At 34.0% G+C, this 21,676-nt stretch overlaps 1 protein-coding gene across 4 annotated transcripts in view; it reads right to left on the minus strand.

Annotated features, from left to right (window-relative positions):
* The window catches only part of CELF2 (CUGBP Elav-like family member 2), a 632,079-nt gene that overhangs the window by 484,905 nt on the left and 125,498 nt on the right, over window positions 1-21,676 (minus strand). For all 4 annotated transcript variants that reach the window (XM_074194143.1, XM_074194138.1, XM_074194156.1 and 1 more), the window contains one exon: window positions 10,659-10,694. In XM_074194143.1, coding sequence (XP_074050244.1) covers window positions 10,659-10,694 — 36 coding nt within the window. The remainder of the gene's footprint in view (window positions 1-10,658; window positions 10,695-21,676) is intronic.

A 21,676-nucleotide genomic window follows, 5' to 3' on the forward strand; every position in this document is an offset into this window, starting at 1 on the left:
TAGCACAACATTGCCTCATTCAAATCCAATTCACTTGCTTCTCCAGCACATATATTACTTTGGACTTAAATGAAATTCTTGTATGATAAAATTTCCACATTGTCCTGAAAAATTCCATGTAAAACACTAGTACTTCAGTTTGTCTAGCTCTTGCTGCTACATCTCAGAGAAATGAGAATTTGGGATTATCCAGAGGAGAGGACTACAATTGATATTAAATTTAGAAAAAAAGAACCTATAAGTCATTATTATACATAGAAAATTTATGAAATGTTTCTGAGCAAAGGAAGCAGATCCAAGGTAGGAATACATACAATGGCTACAATAATGTGAACAAAAATGGGGCTAAAAATGGAAGCAAGACTTAGATTAAATGAAAGAAACAATTTTGATCTGGGAGTAATGAAGAAAATAATCTCTTTAACCTCCCTTAGATGAGATAGAGAAGATAACAGCTACAGAATATTGGCTAAGTGGTAAGATATACCACTCATGTTTGCATTGGTTTAGCCAAATTGTTTTACTTTGTTATGAAGGAGGGTTTTAATGAAGGGAGAATATTGAAATCATTGTAGGATTAAAAACCAAAAAGATGTCAATAAAACTTTTTTCTTTTTCAATTATGTAAAGTTTACTTCATTAGAAAGGTCAGGAGTTGACCATTTTTTCCTATTTTATGGAAGGTTATTATTTAAAAAAACACCATAGAGTAGTAGAAAATTTACCCTAACTCCAAAATGGACATTTGGAAGGGTATTGTAGTAGAAAGAGTACACTGAGCTCAGAGTTAGGAGAGTACTGAGATTTATTTCAACCTCTGATACTTAGCAGGAATATGACTATGGTAGGGTATGAGGAATGGAGTGGGGGAATATAACATCTTAGAACTTCAGAGTTCTCTTCTTTAAAATGCAGATAATAATCCCCTGCAAATTTCTATCTCATAGAACCATTATAAGAATACAACATAAATCTTTATGTACTATGTAAGTATAAGTTATTATGGATAGAATGTCCTTTCTTATCTATCATTTGGAAGAAAGTAGATGCCTATCTTTCTTAGACTGACTAGTATTAATAGATGACACAGAGGATAGGGCACTGAGCTTGGAATCAGGAAGACCTGAGTTCAAATCTAGCCTCAGATACTAACTAGCTGTGTTACCATGGACAAGTCACAAACTCTGTTACCTCAGTTTTCTTGACTGTAAATTTGAGGCAATTAGTAGCTCCTTACCTCACAGAGTTGTTGAGAGGAGCAAATGAAATATTTTTAAAGTGCTGCCACATGATAAATACTATATATAAATGGTTATTCCCTCCCTTTCCTTCCCTAACTATTTGATCTGAAGATAGCAGGATTTTCTTTTTAAATTTCTAGCAAAATTGTTCTCAATATCAAAAACAGGAACTATATGCTCAGATAATTAACATCACTTCTGGAAACAACATTAGTGAACTCAGCACATGTACATATTTTATACATATAAGTATGTAATATGTATTCACATGTATTCCTATATGTATATACACATATATGTTTCTGTCTTAATTTTCTTTTTAAAAAATCAACAATTCTCATTTGTTTAGGTATTGCTATACAGATAGAAGTGTTCCTAAACAGGTGGCTAGAAAGTAAAATCATTTATATTGAATTATATTTTGCTAGTGATACCCATTATAAAATGAAAAATGTGTTTTCCAGAAAAAAAAATCAAGATTATTGGGCACTGGAGAATTGGGTAAGAAAAACATTAACAGGAGAAAGAGGAGAAAATAAAGAAATAGATGCATTAGTAATATGAGTTTTGTTTTTAAAGTTAAACCTGACCCTTTCCTTTTTCCTCTATTTCTTTCCCATTACCACCTGTTTTTGCTGTTAAACTGTGGCAGAAGAGTCAATATTGGTAATGAGCTTCTTGCCATGTGGCTTAGTAATGTATTTGACCAAGGCAGGCAGTTAGTCTGAAGGAGTCTTTTACCGCTGCCACTGTTTTATTGATTTCAGTCATGTCTGACTCTTTGTGATGGCAAAGATAGTGGTTGGCCATTTCATTCTCTAGCTCATATTAAAGAAGAGAAAACTGACTCAAATATGATTAAATGACTTGTCTAGGGTCTTGCAGCTAGTATTCCGAGGCCAGATTTGAACTCTGGAAGATGAGTCTTCAAAAAATCTCTCCTGGTTTAATATTGTTCTCTCCTAACTGTCCTCCAATAGCTCATTATCTTTCCTCATAATTGGGGTTGTTCCCTAAGGTTTTGTTCTAGGTTCTTTTTTATTCTCCCACCACACTCACCACACTCTCTCTTGATAACTTCATTTGTTTCCATGCATTTAAACTATTAAGGACTAATTATCATCTCTAAACAAGTGAGTCCCAGGCTACATTTTTAGTACCTGTGTCTCCCATCAGCTTCAGTCTTTCATCATGAATTACCTATTGGACATTTCAAACTAGATTTCATGGAGGTATCTTACTCTCAATATGTCAAATTGATCTATTTCTTTTCCCCTATAACTCCCCCTCTTCTAAACTTCCCTATTTCTGTAGAAGGCACCATCATCTTTTTAGTATTTTGCATTTTAAGTTTTGACATAGGGCAACTGGGTGATAGAGGAGAGGTTCTGGAGTCAGGAAATCTTTGTGAGCCTCAGATACTTATTAGCTATGTTACTCTGGGCAAGTTACTTAACCCCATTTCCCTTAGTTCCTCATTTATAAAATGAGTTCAAAAAGGAAATAGCAAACTATTCCAGCATCATTGCCAAGAAAACCTCAAATGGGATTCTAAAAAGTCACACATGACTGAAAAAAACTGAACAAATATTGACATAATTCTGGATTCTTCCCTCTCTTACACCCCACATATCCAATCAGTTGCCAAATAGTTCTATTTTTTAACTTGACAACTTATATTTTTGCATCAAATGCCTTCTTTTCATATATACAGCTATTACCTTAGTTCATTAAAGTGACTTTCCCAAAATATAGATCCAGTCATGTCAATCCCCTTAGTCATTTCATTCAATGGTTTCCTATTGCCTTGAGGAACAAATACAAAATGCTCTGTTCAAAGTTCAAAGTTCTTCATAAGCTAGCCTGCTCCTACCTTTCCAGTCTTTTTACATCTTACTCCCCAGTAAATACTCTTAAATCTGGTGTCATTGACTTCTTGGCTATTCCACAATCACATCTCTCAGCTCTGAGCATTCCCTTTGAGTGTTCCCATGCTTGGAATACTTTCCCTTCTTGCCTTCAAAGAGTATTTCTCTTCTTTTAAGATGTAGCTCAGACGCTATTTTCTGAATGATGTCTCCCCGATCCCCAAATGTCCTCCTTTCCAAGTGATCTCATATTTAACTACTTTCTGGATGTTACAAACATGATGTATATATATATATAAATACATACATATATATATATATATATATGATGTGGATAGTTTTATATATCTACATCTACTTTTTTCCTTTATTAGAATGAAAGCACACACTGTAAGTTCAGATTTATTCTTTGTATTGTAACTATTTTTCTATTGAAGTCTAGTAGCCTGACACATTGTAGTAGATGCTTATGTATTGATTAGGAACTTAAGTATTTATAATAATTCCTGGCTTCCTTAAAGCATTAAACTTCAGGAGTATTTATTATTTGATAAATTATATTGAATGGTATTAAAATAGAATGAATATGATCCTGCCTTTTGAGATCCTGCATCTGTTAAAACAAGCAAAACTTATATTAATCTGAACTTCAGGCCCTCTTTTACCCTGCTACAGAAATATGACTTTAACTCTGTCTAGTCATCATTTATACCAATCCCCCCCCATTATCCTAATTAACCATTGTCTTCATTACATTTGGATAACTGGAATTTCATTGCAATTGAATTTAAACATCTTCTCTTAAACAAAAGAAAATATAATTAGGCATGGGAAGCAATCTTGCAATAACTTTAATGTAAACACACAGAAAAAGTTGAACTGGTCTTTGCTACAAGCAGAATGAAACACAAGGGGTAATATAGACAATAGGAAATAATCACTTTTCATAGTTAGCTAAATGGAATGATAGCTCCATTGCCTGACGACTTTCAGAGTAAGAGAACAGCATGAGTATGCCATGCAGCCAGTTTAAACATTTGTTTTAATCTAGACAAGATCATTGGCTTTAATATTTATAATACAATTACAATGCTTAGTGCATGTTGTTCATATAATCTAATTTTTTTCTGGTGACTTATTATCACTAGGCTTTAATTTCGGGGATGGCAAGAATTCAAAAACACATTTAGGTTATCATTAGCAATGAAAAACAAACCTGGAGCTTGCTCAATCACCTCATGTGCATATCTCATTTCAGCTTCAAAGTCTTTTTTTTTTTTTACTACCAAGACAAACTAAGCTGTTCCATGATTTGCACATTTTTATAGTATATTATCAACTGGTGGCCAGCTGGGTTAAATTAATGCCATGAAAGGCAATTAAAGTTGAAATACTCTATCCTGTGCAATATTTATGAATGGCCTTTCACAAAATTTCAAGACAGTCATAGCCAATGAAAACTAACCCATAAAGCTGCTATAAAATGCTACTATCATTCTAGCTACATATCATTAAGAAGCAGTTGCCTGAACTGTGATTTTTCCATTTCCTAGATGCCAGAGGTAAGTACTCTTTTTATGACTAAAAGGATAAAAAGATCTAAATACCATGTATCACTAATCATTAGCCAACCAACAAACAAATTAACTTCAGGTGCTTGGTTCTAAATAGCATCAAGACATTCCAAGGCTCATTTATAGATATCAAATGACAGGCCAGAGAAATCTGAATGAGATAGAGAATAGAACAACTGGTTAGAATTTCACAAGATGTTGAAAATGAAACCATTATCAAAAGAAATTTTGTTGGATGCCAAGAGAGATATTATTCATCATCAAATAATTCAATTGGTTTTGTATTAGTATGAAGCAAGGAAATACTAATAAACAAAGGTGCCCCAAACCATCCCTTAGGAAGGGCAGTTGAATATCTTGGGTGGCTTTTAAGCATAAATAAGAAATAACTGTCATCTTATTCTTCACGTCTTTTAAGCTATGCATTGAAAGGACAACAGTTATAATATATTTCTGTGGGAACATTATATGTTTTCAAGATGACTCAACATTGAAACATCAAATAATTCTCACAAAAATAAGTACATCATTGCCAAAATACCTCCCACCAAAGCCAACAAAATAGCCACAGTCTCTTGAGTATTAAATGGACTATAATGAATCTGAGTTGCTGCTTGATATTCATCACATAATGTCATTTAATAGAATTCAGGGTACCACACCAGATTTTTCAGACATCAGTAATTTTCATCTGCATGATTACAGCACGGTGTGTAGCCTATCTGGCAGCACATCAGTGGTCTGATTCTTAGCTGGTCTGCAAAAGTTTGGAAATCATTCCCCATTTCATTATTTTAGAATTAAACTTATCCACTATAAACATGGGCAGATACACAATTTTTTCTTTCACTGTAAATGAAGTCATTCTTGGATTTTTCATAGTGGACTTTCCCCCAAGTTTGAAGACGTATAAACTCAGTGAAAGTTTATAAACCAGAAAGCATAGTTTTAACCCTAAGAACTACTAGCACATAGTTAATTTTCTTTTGGGAGGGGGAACCAAGTCGGATAATACTTTAAATACTTGAATTGTACTGAATATTATTTGGCAAATTTAATTGTTTTGTTGTGGTTTTTTTCTTTCCCCTTAGTTCTAATTCCTCTTTCACAACATGACTAATATGGAAACATATTAAACACGGTTGTCCACGTACAACTTTTACCAGACTTTTCCCCACCATGGGGAGGTAGGAGGGAAGGGAAGGTGGTAGAAAAATGCTGAACTCATAAATTAACTATGCTGAGAGACAAAAAACTACACCTTTGAAATGATTTCATTTTCTGAATCAAATTGGCAGCTCCCTTAAGGGTAGAGAACATCTTAATGATTTTGATATATTTCTCAACACCTTAGTACAGTGTTTTGCATACTCACTTAAATGTTTGATTATTGATAAAATTCTAAATTCTGTTTTTATTTTTGAGTTGTTATTAAGATATTCTATCATCTTCGTTTTTATTTTTAATTTTTATGAGTTTAATTTTTATATAAACACAAATAACAATGAATATTTTCAGAAATAAAGAACAGAAAAAGATGATTGCATATGAAATCTTGAATCTCATAATGTCCAACTTGTTATTTTAATATACTCAATGCAGCACTTAATTTCTAAAATTGTCTTTCTTTGTCTGTATTGCTCTCTGAACTTTCTTCTGATAATTTTAATCCATTAAAAAAATGCTTCAGTGTACTCATTTCCTTTAGTTTTTTGAATCACTAAGCCAATTCCTGCCTCTTGATTCCTCTACTCTTTCCCTTTCCTTCTTCCCCCAAAAAGAACCCACATTTGTAAAGAAGTTAGCACTTTCAAGCAAAGCAAATACACACAATGGCTATGTCCAAACTGTCTACCTCATTGACTTCTAGCCTACTTCCTCTTTCCAGAGATGAGAAAACCATCAAAGGTTCTCTTGTAGTTGGATTGATTATTTTTGTTGATCATGGTTTTTAAGTTTTAACATTGTTCTAATAATTTTATGAATTGTATTCCTGATTCTGCTTACCTCTCTTGATAGCAGTTCATACATATCTTCCCATTTCTCTGAATTTATCCCTTTTGGCTTTTCTTAACATGACTATAATATTCCATTATATTCACATATATATATATATATATATATATATATCATAATTCATTTATTTCAATTCTTAGTGGGTGGGCATTCCCTTAGTCTTTATTTCTTTGCTACCATAAAAAAGTGCTGGTATGAAAATTTTTGTGCATATCTGTCTTTTTCCTATTTATTTGGGATATAAGCCTTTTAGTTCTATCACTGGAGCATTTAGAGTTCAAATTCTTTTTCTTCAAAGGTCCTTTATTGGTTTTGATTACTGTTGTGTTATGGTCAAGAAGCTTATATTTAATGTTTTTGGCTTTCTGTGTTTTTTTTTTCCCAAATGTTTTATGCCATAAGTACATGATCATTTCAAATTTAGCTGTTTCTTGCCTATGACCATGATTATTTCTACAACTTAATTTTCTTTAATTTCCCCTGAATCATATACATTTTGACTCTCTGTGGATCATTTTATCTCACACAATGATCATGGACTAGTCAATTAGTGCCTCCAAAGAACTTTCTAAGATAATATGACCTATACCGGTGGAGAGAGTTTCCTCATCTCCCTGTCCCAATGAAATTATTGGTACAATTTCTATCCTTATTTTTTACTCATAAAGAAAATAGTTTTGGATTACCTTCTAATCTATTCTATTTTTTCCATTTTATGGATGAATTTATCCCATTCCCATTCACAATTATGATTTTTCATTGTAATTCCTCTTTATTGAATTATCTTATACTTTTTCCTCTTTTTTGAACCTCCCCCCAATAAAAGAAGAAAGTGATACAAAAGTATGTGGTTAATATCAGTGATTGTAATTGGAGTAATCTGTTTTCACTCCACTGTCCCTCCACTCTTTCCTTCTTTCAGATCCTAATCAATAATTCTTAAATATTTTTTCATTGTTTCATTTTAATCCCTCCTATTCTTCTATGTTAATGTATGTTCTGATTATGACTTCTTTTCTACAATCTTTGACTTAAAACTCTCTTGCCTTCTTTCACATTTAGTATATTTCCACCCCAAACTCTTTGTGCATATGTCTGATATTTTTTTTTTAGGTTTTTGCAAGGCAAATGGGGCTAAGTGGCTTGCCCAAGGCCACACAGCTAGGTAATTATTAAGTGTCTGAGACCGGATTTGAACCCAGGTACTTCTTGATTCCAAGGCCGGTGCTTTATCCACTATGCCACCTAGCTGCCCCAAGCATATGTCTGTTATAGAAAAGGGAGAGGGAGAGGGGGACGGGAGGGGAGGGAGGAGAGTGAGAGATCAGTTGTACTTTGGTTCAGAGTGAGATTCATGTGATGCTTATTGTCATTTGTCTTCCATATTGTTTTATTTTTCTTCTGATGTACACCAATTATGAGACATAGTAAATTTGCTTTTCCTCATTTCTTCTCTTAGCATTATGTGGATTTGCTTTGCTTAAAAATGCTATCTTCTTTACAAATTAAGTTTCTTTTGGGGGGGGAGGGAAAGGAAGAAAGTAGAGGGATCAAGAGACAGGAATTGGTTAATGAATAGTTGTAGGTTTTTCAATTTGCCTTTTTTGAATGCCATATTCTAAAATTTTCTCTTCACTAAAATAGATTCTACCAAATCCTGTGTGACTCTGAGTTTGTTTCATAAGAACTTAAATTCCATTGACTGCCTGCCTATGGTTTCTTTTTGATTTGACCTGGAAACTTTGGATATTGGTTATGCCATTCTTGAGAGTTATCAATCTAGGATTTCTTAATGGAGATAACTAGTAGATTCACTTAATCCTGGAGTTCTGGTAAATCTTGTCTATTTTCATATATGATTTATTGAAATATAACTTTGAAGTTTAGCATTTTTTGTCATGGTGTTCAAGGAGTCCAGTGATTCTGAGATGATGTCTTTTTAACTGCTTTCCTAGATAATTTTTTAATGTAAATTCCTTATATTTTCTGTTTTTATAAACTGTTTTGCTTTTCTTCTGCTTTTCTTCTTATGTTTCTTATTGTTTCCATGAAAACTTTAAGTTATGTTTTTTAGACCTTTCTAATTTTCATGAAGTCTGCTACTTGGGTAAGAATTACTACCTCTTCTTCTGAGTTATTTATTCTCCTTCAACTGCTTTCTTCCAGAATTTCACATGAAATCCATTTAAAAAAGTATTTCTTCATTTATTTTTTAATTAAAATTCAATTTAATTTTATTTGCAAGTCTGTATTCTCCTCCCTCTCACTTCCCCCCCCAATGATAAAACAAGTAAAACAAAACCCATCACAACACAAATAATCAAATAAAACAAATCCACACATTGGTAATGTCCTTCCCCCAAAATGCCTCAATCTGCCTTCTGAATCAATCACCCCCCTCTTTGGAGGTGGATTTTTGATTCATTTCTTCCAAGTATTTTTATAGCCCTTGTGATCAGACTTTTTTCTTTGAATCTGTATTTTTTTGTTTCAGAGGAATAATTTTTTCTGGATTTCTCTTGGGCATTCTCTTGATCTATTATATGTCTTGCTATCTTCTGTTTGCTCATATTCCCAATCTCAGTTACGGGTTTGATTTTGTCCTTGTGTTAGGTTGTCATCTCCCATACTCTGGGATAGAACAGTCAAGTTCTGTTTGGGCCTCACCTCAGTTTCTTGCCACCAGCTTCCAACTCCATTGATATGTTTGTGTTTAAAGTGTTGGCAAGATTCAAGCTCTGTGTGAGCCCCTAGTAGCATAGCTGTCTCTTGTCTCCCAGTCCTTCCATTTAAGATTCAGGGTCTTTTTCCCCATTTAAGACCTTTCCAATCAAGGTACTGCCACAAGATTTTTGTCAGTTCACCTGGCTTTACTAGCTGTTTTTGGAGGAATGACTCTTGGTTTCTAGCTGAATGTTTATATAATTCTTGACTGGATGGATAAATTTACTGATATTTTTCTTTGGATTTCCTTTGGATTTCTATAGATTTCTGTTAATTGATCAGCCTTTCAAAAAATCATTGTTATAGTATAAGTGGGAGACCTGAGTTCCCTTATGACCTTTCATACCGCCATTTAAACTAGAAGTCTCTAAATTCTTTTTAATGGATATCAAATTACAGAGTCTTTTGGTCATATCTTATTTAGTACATATTAACAATTTATGTTTATTTTCTGATGACACATTACTATTAGGTATTGATTTCACCTTTGGCAAAAATTCAGTAAAACAAGTCAGCTTATCAATAGAGCTACATTACAAATACCTTGGGGGATAGTAAGCATTCTTTCCTAACTCTAAATATACTTGAACATAATGGCAATAATATACAAGCAGTAAGAAATAAAGATTGACTGGTTTGTAGATTATTGGTCTTAGAATAATGTAACAATAAAATATGCTGCATTTTATTATACTGTTATAAAATACACTATAATACTATTATATACTGTATACTGTAATATAATAAACAATACCTTGATTTTTGTGAAAAATAAAATTCATGTATATACATTAACAATGACATAGCATTACCATAAAAAGGTGACTAGTTGTTCTAAACCATTCAAATTCATTGGAACAAAGATTTAAAGCTGCAAAAGAACATTAAAAGTAATCTAGTCCATCTATCTCATTTTACCTGTGAGCAAATTGAAATAATCAGAAAGATTATGATTTGACTAATGTATAACAGAGAAAAAGGGGTAAGTTCAAACACAGTGACTTGAATGAAGTGTTAATTTATATACATGTATGTTTATAAATACACATATGAATGAACTGTTAATTTATGTATATATGTATACTGTATGCATTCATATAAAATTAAATTGCAAATATCTTTACATTTTTCATTGCTACTCCAATCAAAAGTTCGTTCCCTTTTAGTGTGTATCAAGAGTCATACATACTTTTAAGCAAAAAAAAAACAAAACTCTGAAAAACCAAATAGCTTACCTCGATAATGTTCCAGATAACTCAGAAGCAGTTGCTCTGTAAAAGACAGGGGGAAAAAAGACAAATGGTTAAATTATGCAAACACATAATTTTCAGAGACAGAAGTACAAAGAATCACCAACTATCTGAAAAACTGTGAAGATCACCATCAGTCAGAGAAATTAAAATGGAAACATCCCTGAATTATGATTTCACAAAAGTCAAATTAACAAAGAACAAAAATTAATTACAAAGAACAAATTAACAAAGAACAATTAAACAAAACTCATTGTTTGGAGCATTATAAGCCAAGAAGACTTCTAATTCACTAAAGTGGAGTTACAAAGTGTTGTCCTGAAAAATAATTTTAAATTCTTCAATAAAGGAAAGCAGGATACAGAAGAATATAGAAAAACATTTTATGAGTCAGGAAGACCTGGGTTCTAGTCTGGCCTCTAATACATGCTGATGGTGTGACCAGTTATTCTACTTCTCAGTACTCAAAGCAACTCACCAAGAATTCTAGAGTCAAGAAGCTATGGGTTCAGATCTTGCCTCTCATACATATTATGTCTTTAACCTTGGAGAAGTCTTAATCTCTCTAGGATTCAGTTTCCTCAACTATAAAATGCAGGCATTGGAAGAGTTTGCTTTTGAGATTACTTTCATTACTTAAATCTTTATTTTTAAAACTTTGTCTTTTGTCCTCTTCCAATCTCTCTTTACAATCTTTCACTTGATGATATCATCAGTTCCCATAGATTTAATTATCATTTCTATGCAGATGGTGTTTAAATCTATATCCTTAGTCCTCATCTCTATTATGAGCTGTGGTTGAACATCTCAAAATGCCTAGTAGATATTTAAAACTGAATGTTGCATAGATATTTAAAATCCAACATGTCCCAAATTGAATCTATTATCTTTTTATCAAAATCTACCCTTCTTCAGAAATTCCTAATTTTATCAGGGGCTCCACAATCTTACCAATCTCCCAGGTTCTCAGTCTCAGCATTACTTTTGACTCCATACAATACACACTGAATCAATTATCTAATTTGGTGATGTCTACTACCACAATGCCTCTTGAATCTGCCTTGTTCTCTTCCTTCACTGCAGTTCATATCTTTATCACTTTTTGCCTGAACTCCTGCAGTGGTCTCCTAATTGGTTTCCATATTATACCGTCATTCCATTTTTCAATCTATCCTCCATAGAACTGCAGAAGTGATTTTCCTGAAGTCCCAAGACTGTGGATATGACTCCCATAAATTCTAATGATACTCTACTAGCTCTGCCATCAAATAGAATCTTCTCTACTTAACTTTTGAAGCCTCACCTCCCAGATGCTAGTGCCTCTTCAAGCATTGATCTTTTTGGGGAGCAGTGGACAGAGCACCAGCCCTGGAGTCAAGAGGACCTGAGTTCAAATCATAATTGCCTGGCTGTGTGACTTTTTAACCCCGTTGCCTTAAACAAAAAAAATTTTTAAAAGTTGAAAAAAAGGATTGGCCTTTTTTTTAGTTTAAAAAATCTTAACTATCCTCATATTTTTCCCTTTGATATCATCCCTCACCTCAGAGTGGGAACAGTTCCTTTTTTTTTTACTTCCAGGACCAACATAGTGTTTGGAGCCTAGTTGGTACTGAATAAATGCTTATGAGTGTAGAAAAATTACTTTTATACAATGGTGGGGAAATTTCCTCAATAGGAGCTTCATATACCAACCAAGTCATAGGGAAGGCAAAATACACACACACACACACACACACACACACACACACACATATATATATACACATACTTATATAAAATAAGATAATAATAAGAATTACTTGACTGTCAAAAATACTCATATAATTTGATGTAAATATTATATAGCTATGACTACAACTCTAGAAAACTATATGTATACACACACACACACACACACACACACACACACACACAAAGAGAGACAGGCACAGCTATGTAGGCAATATATCTTTTTCCCCTAAAAAAAAGAACTGGTCAAGAGTCATGAGTCCCTGGGCATAAGTGCTGCCCTTATGGACATACTAGTCATCAAACCCATTCAATCTAAGAGTGGTTTTTTTAAGGATTCTGTTTTGTTTTGTTCAGAGCACAGTGTTATTCTTTATGTTGACAATTCTCAGCACATGGTGATTTGTGTATGATCACCTGATTAAACTCCATACAGGGGTGGTTAGGTGGCACAGTGGATAGAGCACTGGCCCTGGAGTCAGGAGTACCTGAGTTCAAATCTGACCTCAGACACTTAATAATTACCTAGCCCTGTGGCCTTGGGCAAGCCTCTTAACTGCATTGTCTTGCAAAAAAACCCAAAACAAAACAACTCCATACAATCTGAGACCCAACTAGCAAAATTCAGAAGTGTGTCCCAGCATAAATTTTGAGAATCATCATTTTAAGACTTAAAAGATATATAGTAGGTATTGATTTATGAAAGTAATGGCATTATCTATATTGGGAATTTCTATTACCAATGAAATCAATGAGTCAGATTAAAGGGAAAATTTTATATATATATATATATATATATATATATATATATATATATATATATATATATAATTATACATACATATGATTTATAAACATGTATTTTAAGTATATATGTATGATATATATATATATATGTGTGTGTGTGTGTGTGTGTGTATGTGTATATTTTAGACATTTTAGCTTGATGGTAATGAAAAGAAAACTCATGGGCATATAAATATTTGTCACCACTTGTGCTATCCAAAAGCTAGAAACAAAATATATACTCCAAATATGTGCCCATTTGCCACAGTTTGATCAGTCTGGCTGAACTATAAAGAATTCAGACCCATATGGAAAGGAATATATAGAATCATTCAGAGTGAAAAAAAGAGAAGTTAAAAAATGAATTCAATTATTATAATTATGCAAATAAAGATAATAAAAAGCAGTACTTAGGCTAATTTCAATGGATCCTGTTTATCCCAGAATGAAACATACATTTTCAAACACAATCATTGCAAGAATTTTTTTTTTCTTGACTATAAAGCATTTTTATTTTTCTTCTTGTTATCCATGGAGGAGGGAAAGAAGGAAGAAGGAGAGAGAATATATCTCTGCTTATTGTAGAAAGGTAAAAGTTTTAAAGGGAAAAATACAGAGAAAGTACACATGCTCCCTTCCTGTTAACATTCCCTAAATCAAAGAACATTCTATCATTTCCCCCCTGAAGAAGTGACATTTTATGGGAGGCTTATTTGAGCTTGTTGAGAATTGGTGCGTGTGAAAAAAATACCCACAAAATTAATCTTTTGAGAAAATAAAAGATGGGAGATAAAACAATTATTTAGTAGACTCAAAACTATGGCCTCATAGAATACTAGATAGAGAGCTGGCTTTGCAATTAGGAAGATCTGGGTTCAGGTCCTGACCAACACATAATGGCTCTGAGATTTGAGTCAGACAATTAACTTCTCAGTTCCTAGGCAACTCTTTTGAAATTGTAAATTGTAGAAGAGGGGCAAATGTGCACTTCAATTCTAGGGGTTCCTTACACTGCTCAAATCACAGACAAATTAAAAAAAATAAATTAATTAAAAAATAAAATAAATTTTAAAAATGGGACTGTATCACTCATGCAAATATACATTGGAATACAATTGTATATGAATTAAATATATATATATATATTTGTAAATAGGTAATTAATTTCCATTAACATAAAATGCAACTATTTAAGAAAATACTATTGAAAAGTATATGCCACTGCTTGATTCTAGGATTTTACTAGGGTTAAAGAATGCCCACTGAGAATATACACTAAAGAGAAAAAAAGGGAGAGAAAAATTTTAAAAGCCAGTGCCTTTTGGATATTTTTCAGTATCCAACAAAACCACACATGTTCTCTTTCAAAGAAACATTCAAAGATCCTGCTCACCAGGGAGGATTTCTTCATTTTTATAGGTACTGTCACCTGTAATTTATGAAGTTATAGCTTTAAACACAAAATCTAAATTTTTTTTTCCCCAATATTACCGGTTGCCCATCTCATTGCAAAGCATCCTCATGCCAGGAATTACAGAAACCAGTTTCTGATGATTCAAAAGATAGCCAAGAAAATTTTAGAATTAATTAAGAAGGCAATAATAAGAAGAAATGGCCAAGGGCAGATTGAGAAGGTTTCATGATAATCTGGAGTACCTTGCCATCATGGGATCTTCCTGATGATATTGAGATCAGGGAAGCCCAGGAGGAGAAAAGTTTAAATACAGGGTTTTTTTTTGTTTTTTGTTTTTTGCAAGGCAAATGGGGTTAAGTGGCTTGCCCAAGGCCACACAGCTAGGTAATTATTAAGTGTCTGAGACCGGATTTGAACCCAGGTACTCCTGACTCCAGGGCTGGTGCTTTATCCACTGCGCCACCTAGCTGCCCCAAAATACAGTTTTTAAGGCCATGTGTGCAGCCAGGTTAAATAATCTGAAGGATGAGAATAGACTCTTTAGATCAACATCCCTTCACTTATCTTGTTGGTTCTAAATGAGATCAAATTAGAAGTGAGAAGAGAAACTGATCCTTCAAGGATCAGTTCAAGATCAAACCTGCTTTCTCCATGACACTTTACTTGATTGCCTCATCCTCAGAGGAATCCTTTTAATCACTATAGCACTTGCTATCTAGGCTACTCATTTCATATATACTGTTTCTTAACATATTTTTTATTGCTCTCTTGCAATGTGAATAACTTGTGCTCCCAACTAGGCTATATTGTCTCTGAAGTCAAGACATTTGGGATGAGAGAATCTGGGTTCAAATAATGGTTCTGTCTCTTACTACCTATATGACTCTGGACTAGTCAGTTAAGTTTCTCTGAGCTACCATTTTTGTGTCTATAAAATGAGTATTGACTATGTTGACTTCCAGATTCCACTTTGAGTGGCAGTATGGAAGGGAATAGAGTACTAGTCTTGGTTCAGGAAGAACTTGGACAGCTGGGTGGTTCGTGGATAGTATCAGGTCAGGAATCAGAAAGATTCAGCTTCCTGAATTAATCTCATAGGATCAAAGGTCTAGAGCTAGAGCTAGAAACCCCCAACTTGATAATTGTGGAAACTGAGACCCAAGGAGTTAAGTGATATACCCAAGGTATGTTTTTGATCCTATGATCTAAAGATCTGGAATCTATTTTTTTTTTAAGAAAAAGGAAAAAAGAAATAAAAGATAGGTAGAGCTCTCTAGTTAAGGACTGATCCTTTTAATGGAAAGACAACTTTTCTTTTTAGTTTTTTTGCAAGGCAATGGAGCTAAGTGGCTTGCTCAAGGCCACACAGCTAGGTAATTATTAAGCATCTGAGGTGGGATTTGAACTCAGGAACGCGTGACTCCAGAACTGGTGCTCTATCCACTGCACCACCTAGCTGCCCCATAAACACAACTTATTTTCAAGCATTAATGAATACAGTCAACTTTGGGATTAAAAACACCCTTATAGTGTGTAATTTGTTGAAAAAAAATGACCACCTGTTTGACAAACATGAACTATCTGTCTCCACCTCCCCTTCTTTCCTCAAAGATGACCCCCTGTTATACTTCCCAAAGAAAATCACTTTCTATTCAATTCAATTCAACAAGCATGTGCCAGACTTTGGGCTAGCTACTGTGTCAACTAACAATTATTTTATATTTTCTATGTCCTGAAAGGTTAATTCAGTTCAATTTAATTTATTTTTGATGACTGGAGACATGGTCATGTTCCAGATCCAAAGGTCAGTCGTTCCTTTTCTTTCTTTCTTTTTTCTTTTTTTTGCTTGGCTATCAGGTCACCTGACTTAATGTCAACTGGATGAATGAATGAATAAATACATTTAAAAAAAAATTCTTAACTAAAAAAACAGTAACTAAGATATATTTTAAAATATTATGAAATGTGGAGTCATCACTATCATTGTGTCATGAATTTGTTTGTTGACTTTGGATAGTTCATTTATTTTTCTTCTTTGGATCTCAATCTCCCAAGTGTTATAATGTTGTATTTTGCCTGAAAGATATCATAATGGAAATAGCAAAGTATAGAAAAAAATGACTTTGAGTCATACAAACCTGTTTTATTATTTTACTGACTGTGTGATTTGGGGCAAATCACAATATATCTGGGCCTCAATTTCCTTATCTACAAAATAGAGATAATATTAATACTTGCAGTATTTAATTCCTAGGATTATTATGAGAATCAAATGAGATAATGTCTTCTCTCTGCAGTGAAGCTCTCAAAAAATGCAAAATATTCTAGAAATTTTAATTAAGAAGGAAAAAAAGCAAGTATATTTTTGAAGTAGATAGGGTCTATGTATGCTTTAACAGATTTTTTATAAAATGTTAAGGATTTTGTATAGTCGAACGGTACCTTTAATACACAACACACTAATGCACAAAAGTGATAAGCAGCTTTTATCATGTGTCTGAAATAAAAACCCTTCCCTCTGTCTGTTCTTCTTCACAACTTCTGAACTATGCAAACACTTCTGTTTTTAGGAAGTGTTGAAGCAAGTGCACATAATCTATTTCTGTGCAGCTTGCCATGCTCCAAATTTAGCTGACAATGATAAAACAGGACATGAGCTGACATGCTAATTGTGTGTCATCGTGAAAAATATTTTTTAAGACCTGCAGAGTTTGCCTAAGTACATACCTCTGGATCTTTATGAAAGTGCAAAGACTCAAGAGAAGTGTTAAAATACTTTTCATCTTCATTACCTGCTCTTTGAGTGATATGATACACTGTGAAAGAATAAGTTGTTCCAGGTTTTTAATTCAGGGTGAAAAACGCTATAGTCAGGCAGAATTGTTCCAATTGAATGCTTTTCCTTTTGCCCAATACCGGCAAATTGTAGATCTCAAAGCTGGACCTATTTGTAATAAATCTATAATATTATATAGAGAAGATGACAGAGTGTAAATGTATTGTTACTAATCGATATCTTACTTCAGGACAGTTACATTTTTCTTATAGCGTGAACTTTAGCTTTGTGGAGTTTAAAGCACTTTGATAACAAATAGCCTCCAGAAAGGTGAGTCTAGGGCATCATTGCTCCCTTACAGATTGGGTTTTCTCCTTAATGCTTCACCAGTCTTCATTGACTTTATTCTAGCTCTTACTCATTTTTTTCTTTTTTCTTCTTAAGTTACAGTTACATTTTTTCCATATTATAAAATTATATTATTGAAAGAAAAGGTGAAATATGTTAAAAATTTGAAACTATAAACCATTGACATCTACTAATACTAGTCAGCTGGAATACTTTGAGAATTATACTTGGATCTAGAAAGACCTGGGTTCTCTATTGCTTCCGACACATACTTATGGGATAAAGAATGGAAGTATCAGGACTAGAGTTTTCATTTTTATTAGGATAAGGAACTCCTAGTTGAGAAAATTCTCTCAAAAAATTTAGACTGGTGATTTGAATAAGTGAAGGGAATTTCCATAATAACAGTTCTATTAATGAAGTTACAGATTCAGACCTCTTTTCTCTTTTCCGAGTAGATATAAATACATTTTATTATTTACCCTCCAAACATTCCCTTCTTCCTAAGTTCCCTGTTACAGTCAAGGGCACCTTCAAACTCCTGGTCACCTAGGCTGACAATCTAGGTGACATTCTCAACTCCTTATTCTTTCTCCTACATACATACCACACTGCAGACATACACTTGCATACAGAATACACATGTATATATCCACATATATATCTTGCCAGCCTATCTATACTACCTTTACAATATTTCTCTTATATGGCCCCTTTTCTCTTATGACACTGTCCTCTATTGTAACTTACTGGACTCTCAGCCTCAGGTCTTTCTCTATTCTAGTCAGCTATTAAAGAGATATTTCTAAAGTGCAGGTCTGACCAGGTCAACCTCCCCATTCAATAAACTCTAGTGGCTTCCTGTTACCTCCAGGAACAAATATAAAAACCTCTGTTGGGCTTTTAAAAACTTTCTTAACCTGTTCCCCTCTGACCTTTAAGACTTGCACTCTTACTTTGACTTTTATACTAGACCCCCCCCCCTTCTGGGCACTCTATGATTCAGTGTTGCTGTCCTCATACAAAACACTCCATTTCTCACTCACTCCATTTTCATTGGTTGTTCCATGGAATTCTTTCCTATCTTGTCTTTGCCTGGTCCCTATGTTTGTTCAAGTCTTAGCTAAAAATTTCATCTTCTGCAAAAGCCTTTCCCAGTCCCCTTTAATGCTAGTGTTTCACTACTATATAGATTGTTTTCAATTATATATATATATATATATATATATATGTATGCAAATATACATGTGCATGTATTCTTCAATATATATGCAAATATAATGTGTATGTATTATTTTTAGTACATATGTATAGCTATAGATAGATATAGTTGTACATAGTTATTTGCATGATATATAGCTTGTGAATCTGGAGGGCTATAAGAATGGTAGTACCCTTAACACTAATAGAGAAGTTTGGAAGAGGGTCAGATTTTGGGCAAAAGATGATTAGCTATCTTTTGAACATGTTGAATTTGAGATGACTCTGGGGGCAGCTAGGTGGTGCTAGATAGAGAGCTGGGCCTGGAATTAGGAAGATTCATCTTCCTAGGTTCAAATCTGGCCTCAGACACTTACTGGCTATGTGTTTCTAGGCAAATCACTAAACCTTGCTTGCCTCAGTTTCCTCATCTGTAAAATGAACTGGAAAAGGAAATGGCAAACCAGGCAAGGATTTTTACCAATAAGTTCACATAGAGTTAGACATGATTAGAACAATAAAGTAACAAAACAACTGGGACATACAGACGGATATGTCTAATTGGCAGCTTGTAATATAGAACTGAAGTTCAGAAGAGAGTCTCTAGCTGGATATATACATCTTGGAGTTATCTGTGTATTGATGATAATTGAATTATAGGAGTCATGAGGGCACCAAGGGAGAGAGGGTATAGAGAAAACTGACTCTATTTAATTGACCCCAGAGATTCTTCATCCCATCCCACAGAACTCATACAACAGAAGAACTTGGAGAGTTAACATTTCTAAAAGTTCCAAATGTAATGTAGAACACTGATGTTTTGTGATTCCTAAAATTGCCGTCCTCTGGCCTTACTGATGTCCTAACCATTAACTTCCCTGACCTATGAGGTACCAGATGTAGAATATAGCTAACACAAGAAAGTTTTCAAAGGAGGATCTGTCCATAAGGGGAGGGAAAATTGCTTAGCTAGTGGAATGTAGTCTTCTCAAGAGTAGGAATTCTTTCATTCTTATATTTGCATTTTCAGCCCCTAGCACAGTGTTATCATAATTCTAAATAAATACTTGCTGATTAAAGATTGAAATACTAGATCCTTGGAATAACTAAATTAAATATTTGTACATGTTACATACCTTCGACTAGAAAGTAAGTTTTGTGAAAGTAGGGATCCTGTTGTATTTTGGGGGCAAGGAGAGAAGAATATTTCATACCTAGGAAGAACTTAATTAATAACTGTTGAATGAAGAATTGAATGAATGAAGTAGTCTTAGGCAAGGGAGAGTTCAGATTTTCATGGGTGAATACAAATATGTTAGAACCTCAAAAAATGAGTCCTGATGTCAGAGCCAGTCTTTCACCATACAACTAAAGATTTCTCTCTCATAGCTTAAACTCAGACATGAACCTACTTGCTCTCATCTTAAGCAACTCCTTGAAAGGCATTGAGGAATAACAGAAAGACAGCTGATTTTAGAGCCATGGTTGTCTGAGTTCAAGCCCTACCTCCGACCCAGATGCACTGTGGGATCCCATGTAGTCAGATAAAAACTCATACTATTACTGACCTTTCACTCTCTAGGATTCCAGATTTCAGAAGAATATTCCTTCTTTCTTGGGAGAAAGAGATTCCTAATCAGGGAAAAACTTTCACCACAGAAGTCAAAATTTCACACACAAACAAGCTTCTATTATCAAGAAAATTTTTGACTTTCACAATTGCCATTACAGATCCACTTTTATTGAGGTAAGGAAGGGAATGAATATTTACTAAAAGGTTTTTGAAAATGTTATCTCATTTGATCCTCACAGAAACCTGGGAAATAGGTATTACTAGTATCCTTATTTTACAGTTGAGGGAACTGAGGCAGATAGAGGTTAAATGACAGATCAAGAAGTAAGGCTAGATTTGAACCCTGGTCTTCTTGACTCCAGACCCAGCGAGTCATCCACTACTCCTAGCTATCTCCCTTCTTGGTGGAATTCAATGCCCTTTGGGAGATTTTTTGTTTAAGCTTTACTCGTTATTTTAGCCTTCCTCTAGTGGGCCCCAATTTTCAAGTACCTTAGAAATAAAACTATCAAAGGTTTCTTGTAATCAACTGGAGTCCTTCAGGAAGGCTGGTGTTTAAATGCTGATCTTGTTCTTTCAGTATTTCTGAAAGTCTTTTTTTTTGGTTGTTTTCTCTTCTTTCAAAAAATGTCATTCTGACACATCTCTCTGCTTAGAATTCCACCTAAGAGGATAGCCTGTCCTCGACATCATAGGACCATCAACAGAATGAGTAGGCTTCAATACCTACTCAGGTATCTCTATTAATCATCAAACCATTTAAGTTTTGGGATTCCAGAACAGTTAAATACCATGAATTACTGCACCTCAATCAGCCATTAGTAAGTACTCCTGCTCATTAAAATTCCCTTATTTAGATTTTAGCAACAGCAAATATAACCAGCCCTAGAGGACTGTGGTTGTGCTTGAAATGACACATTAGGTTTTATATGTCCAGTGGTACTCAGAGACTGGAAGGGAAAGGGAGTGGGGGTGAGGAGAGGTAGCCAAGGTACAAAGCAAAACTGGGGTATTTGGGGGAGCATACAGGAGAAGGTTTTAAAGCTATATTAATGAATGGCAAACCTCTCAGAGAGTTCTAAAGCTTCTTCAAATATAACCATTCTGCAGAGAACTATTAATCATAGTTTGATAGAGATTCCTATATCTAATGCTACTGGACTGTGAAGGCTGATTAT

Source organism: Macrotis lagotis, chromosome 7, assembly GCF_037893015.1.
Source record: "Macrotis lagotis isolate mMagLag1 chromosome 7, bilby.v1.9.chrom.fasta, whole genome shotgun sequence".
Classification (NCBI taxonomy): domain Eukaryota; kingdom Metazoa; phylum Chordata; class Mammalia; order Peramelemorphia; family Peramelidae; genus Macrotis; species Macrotis lagotis.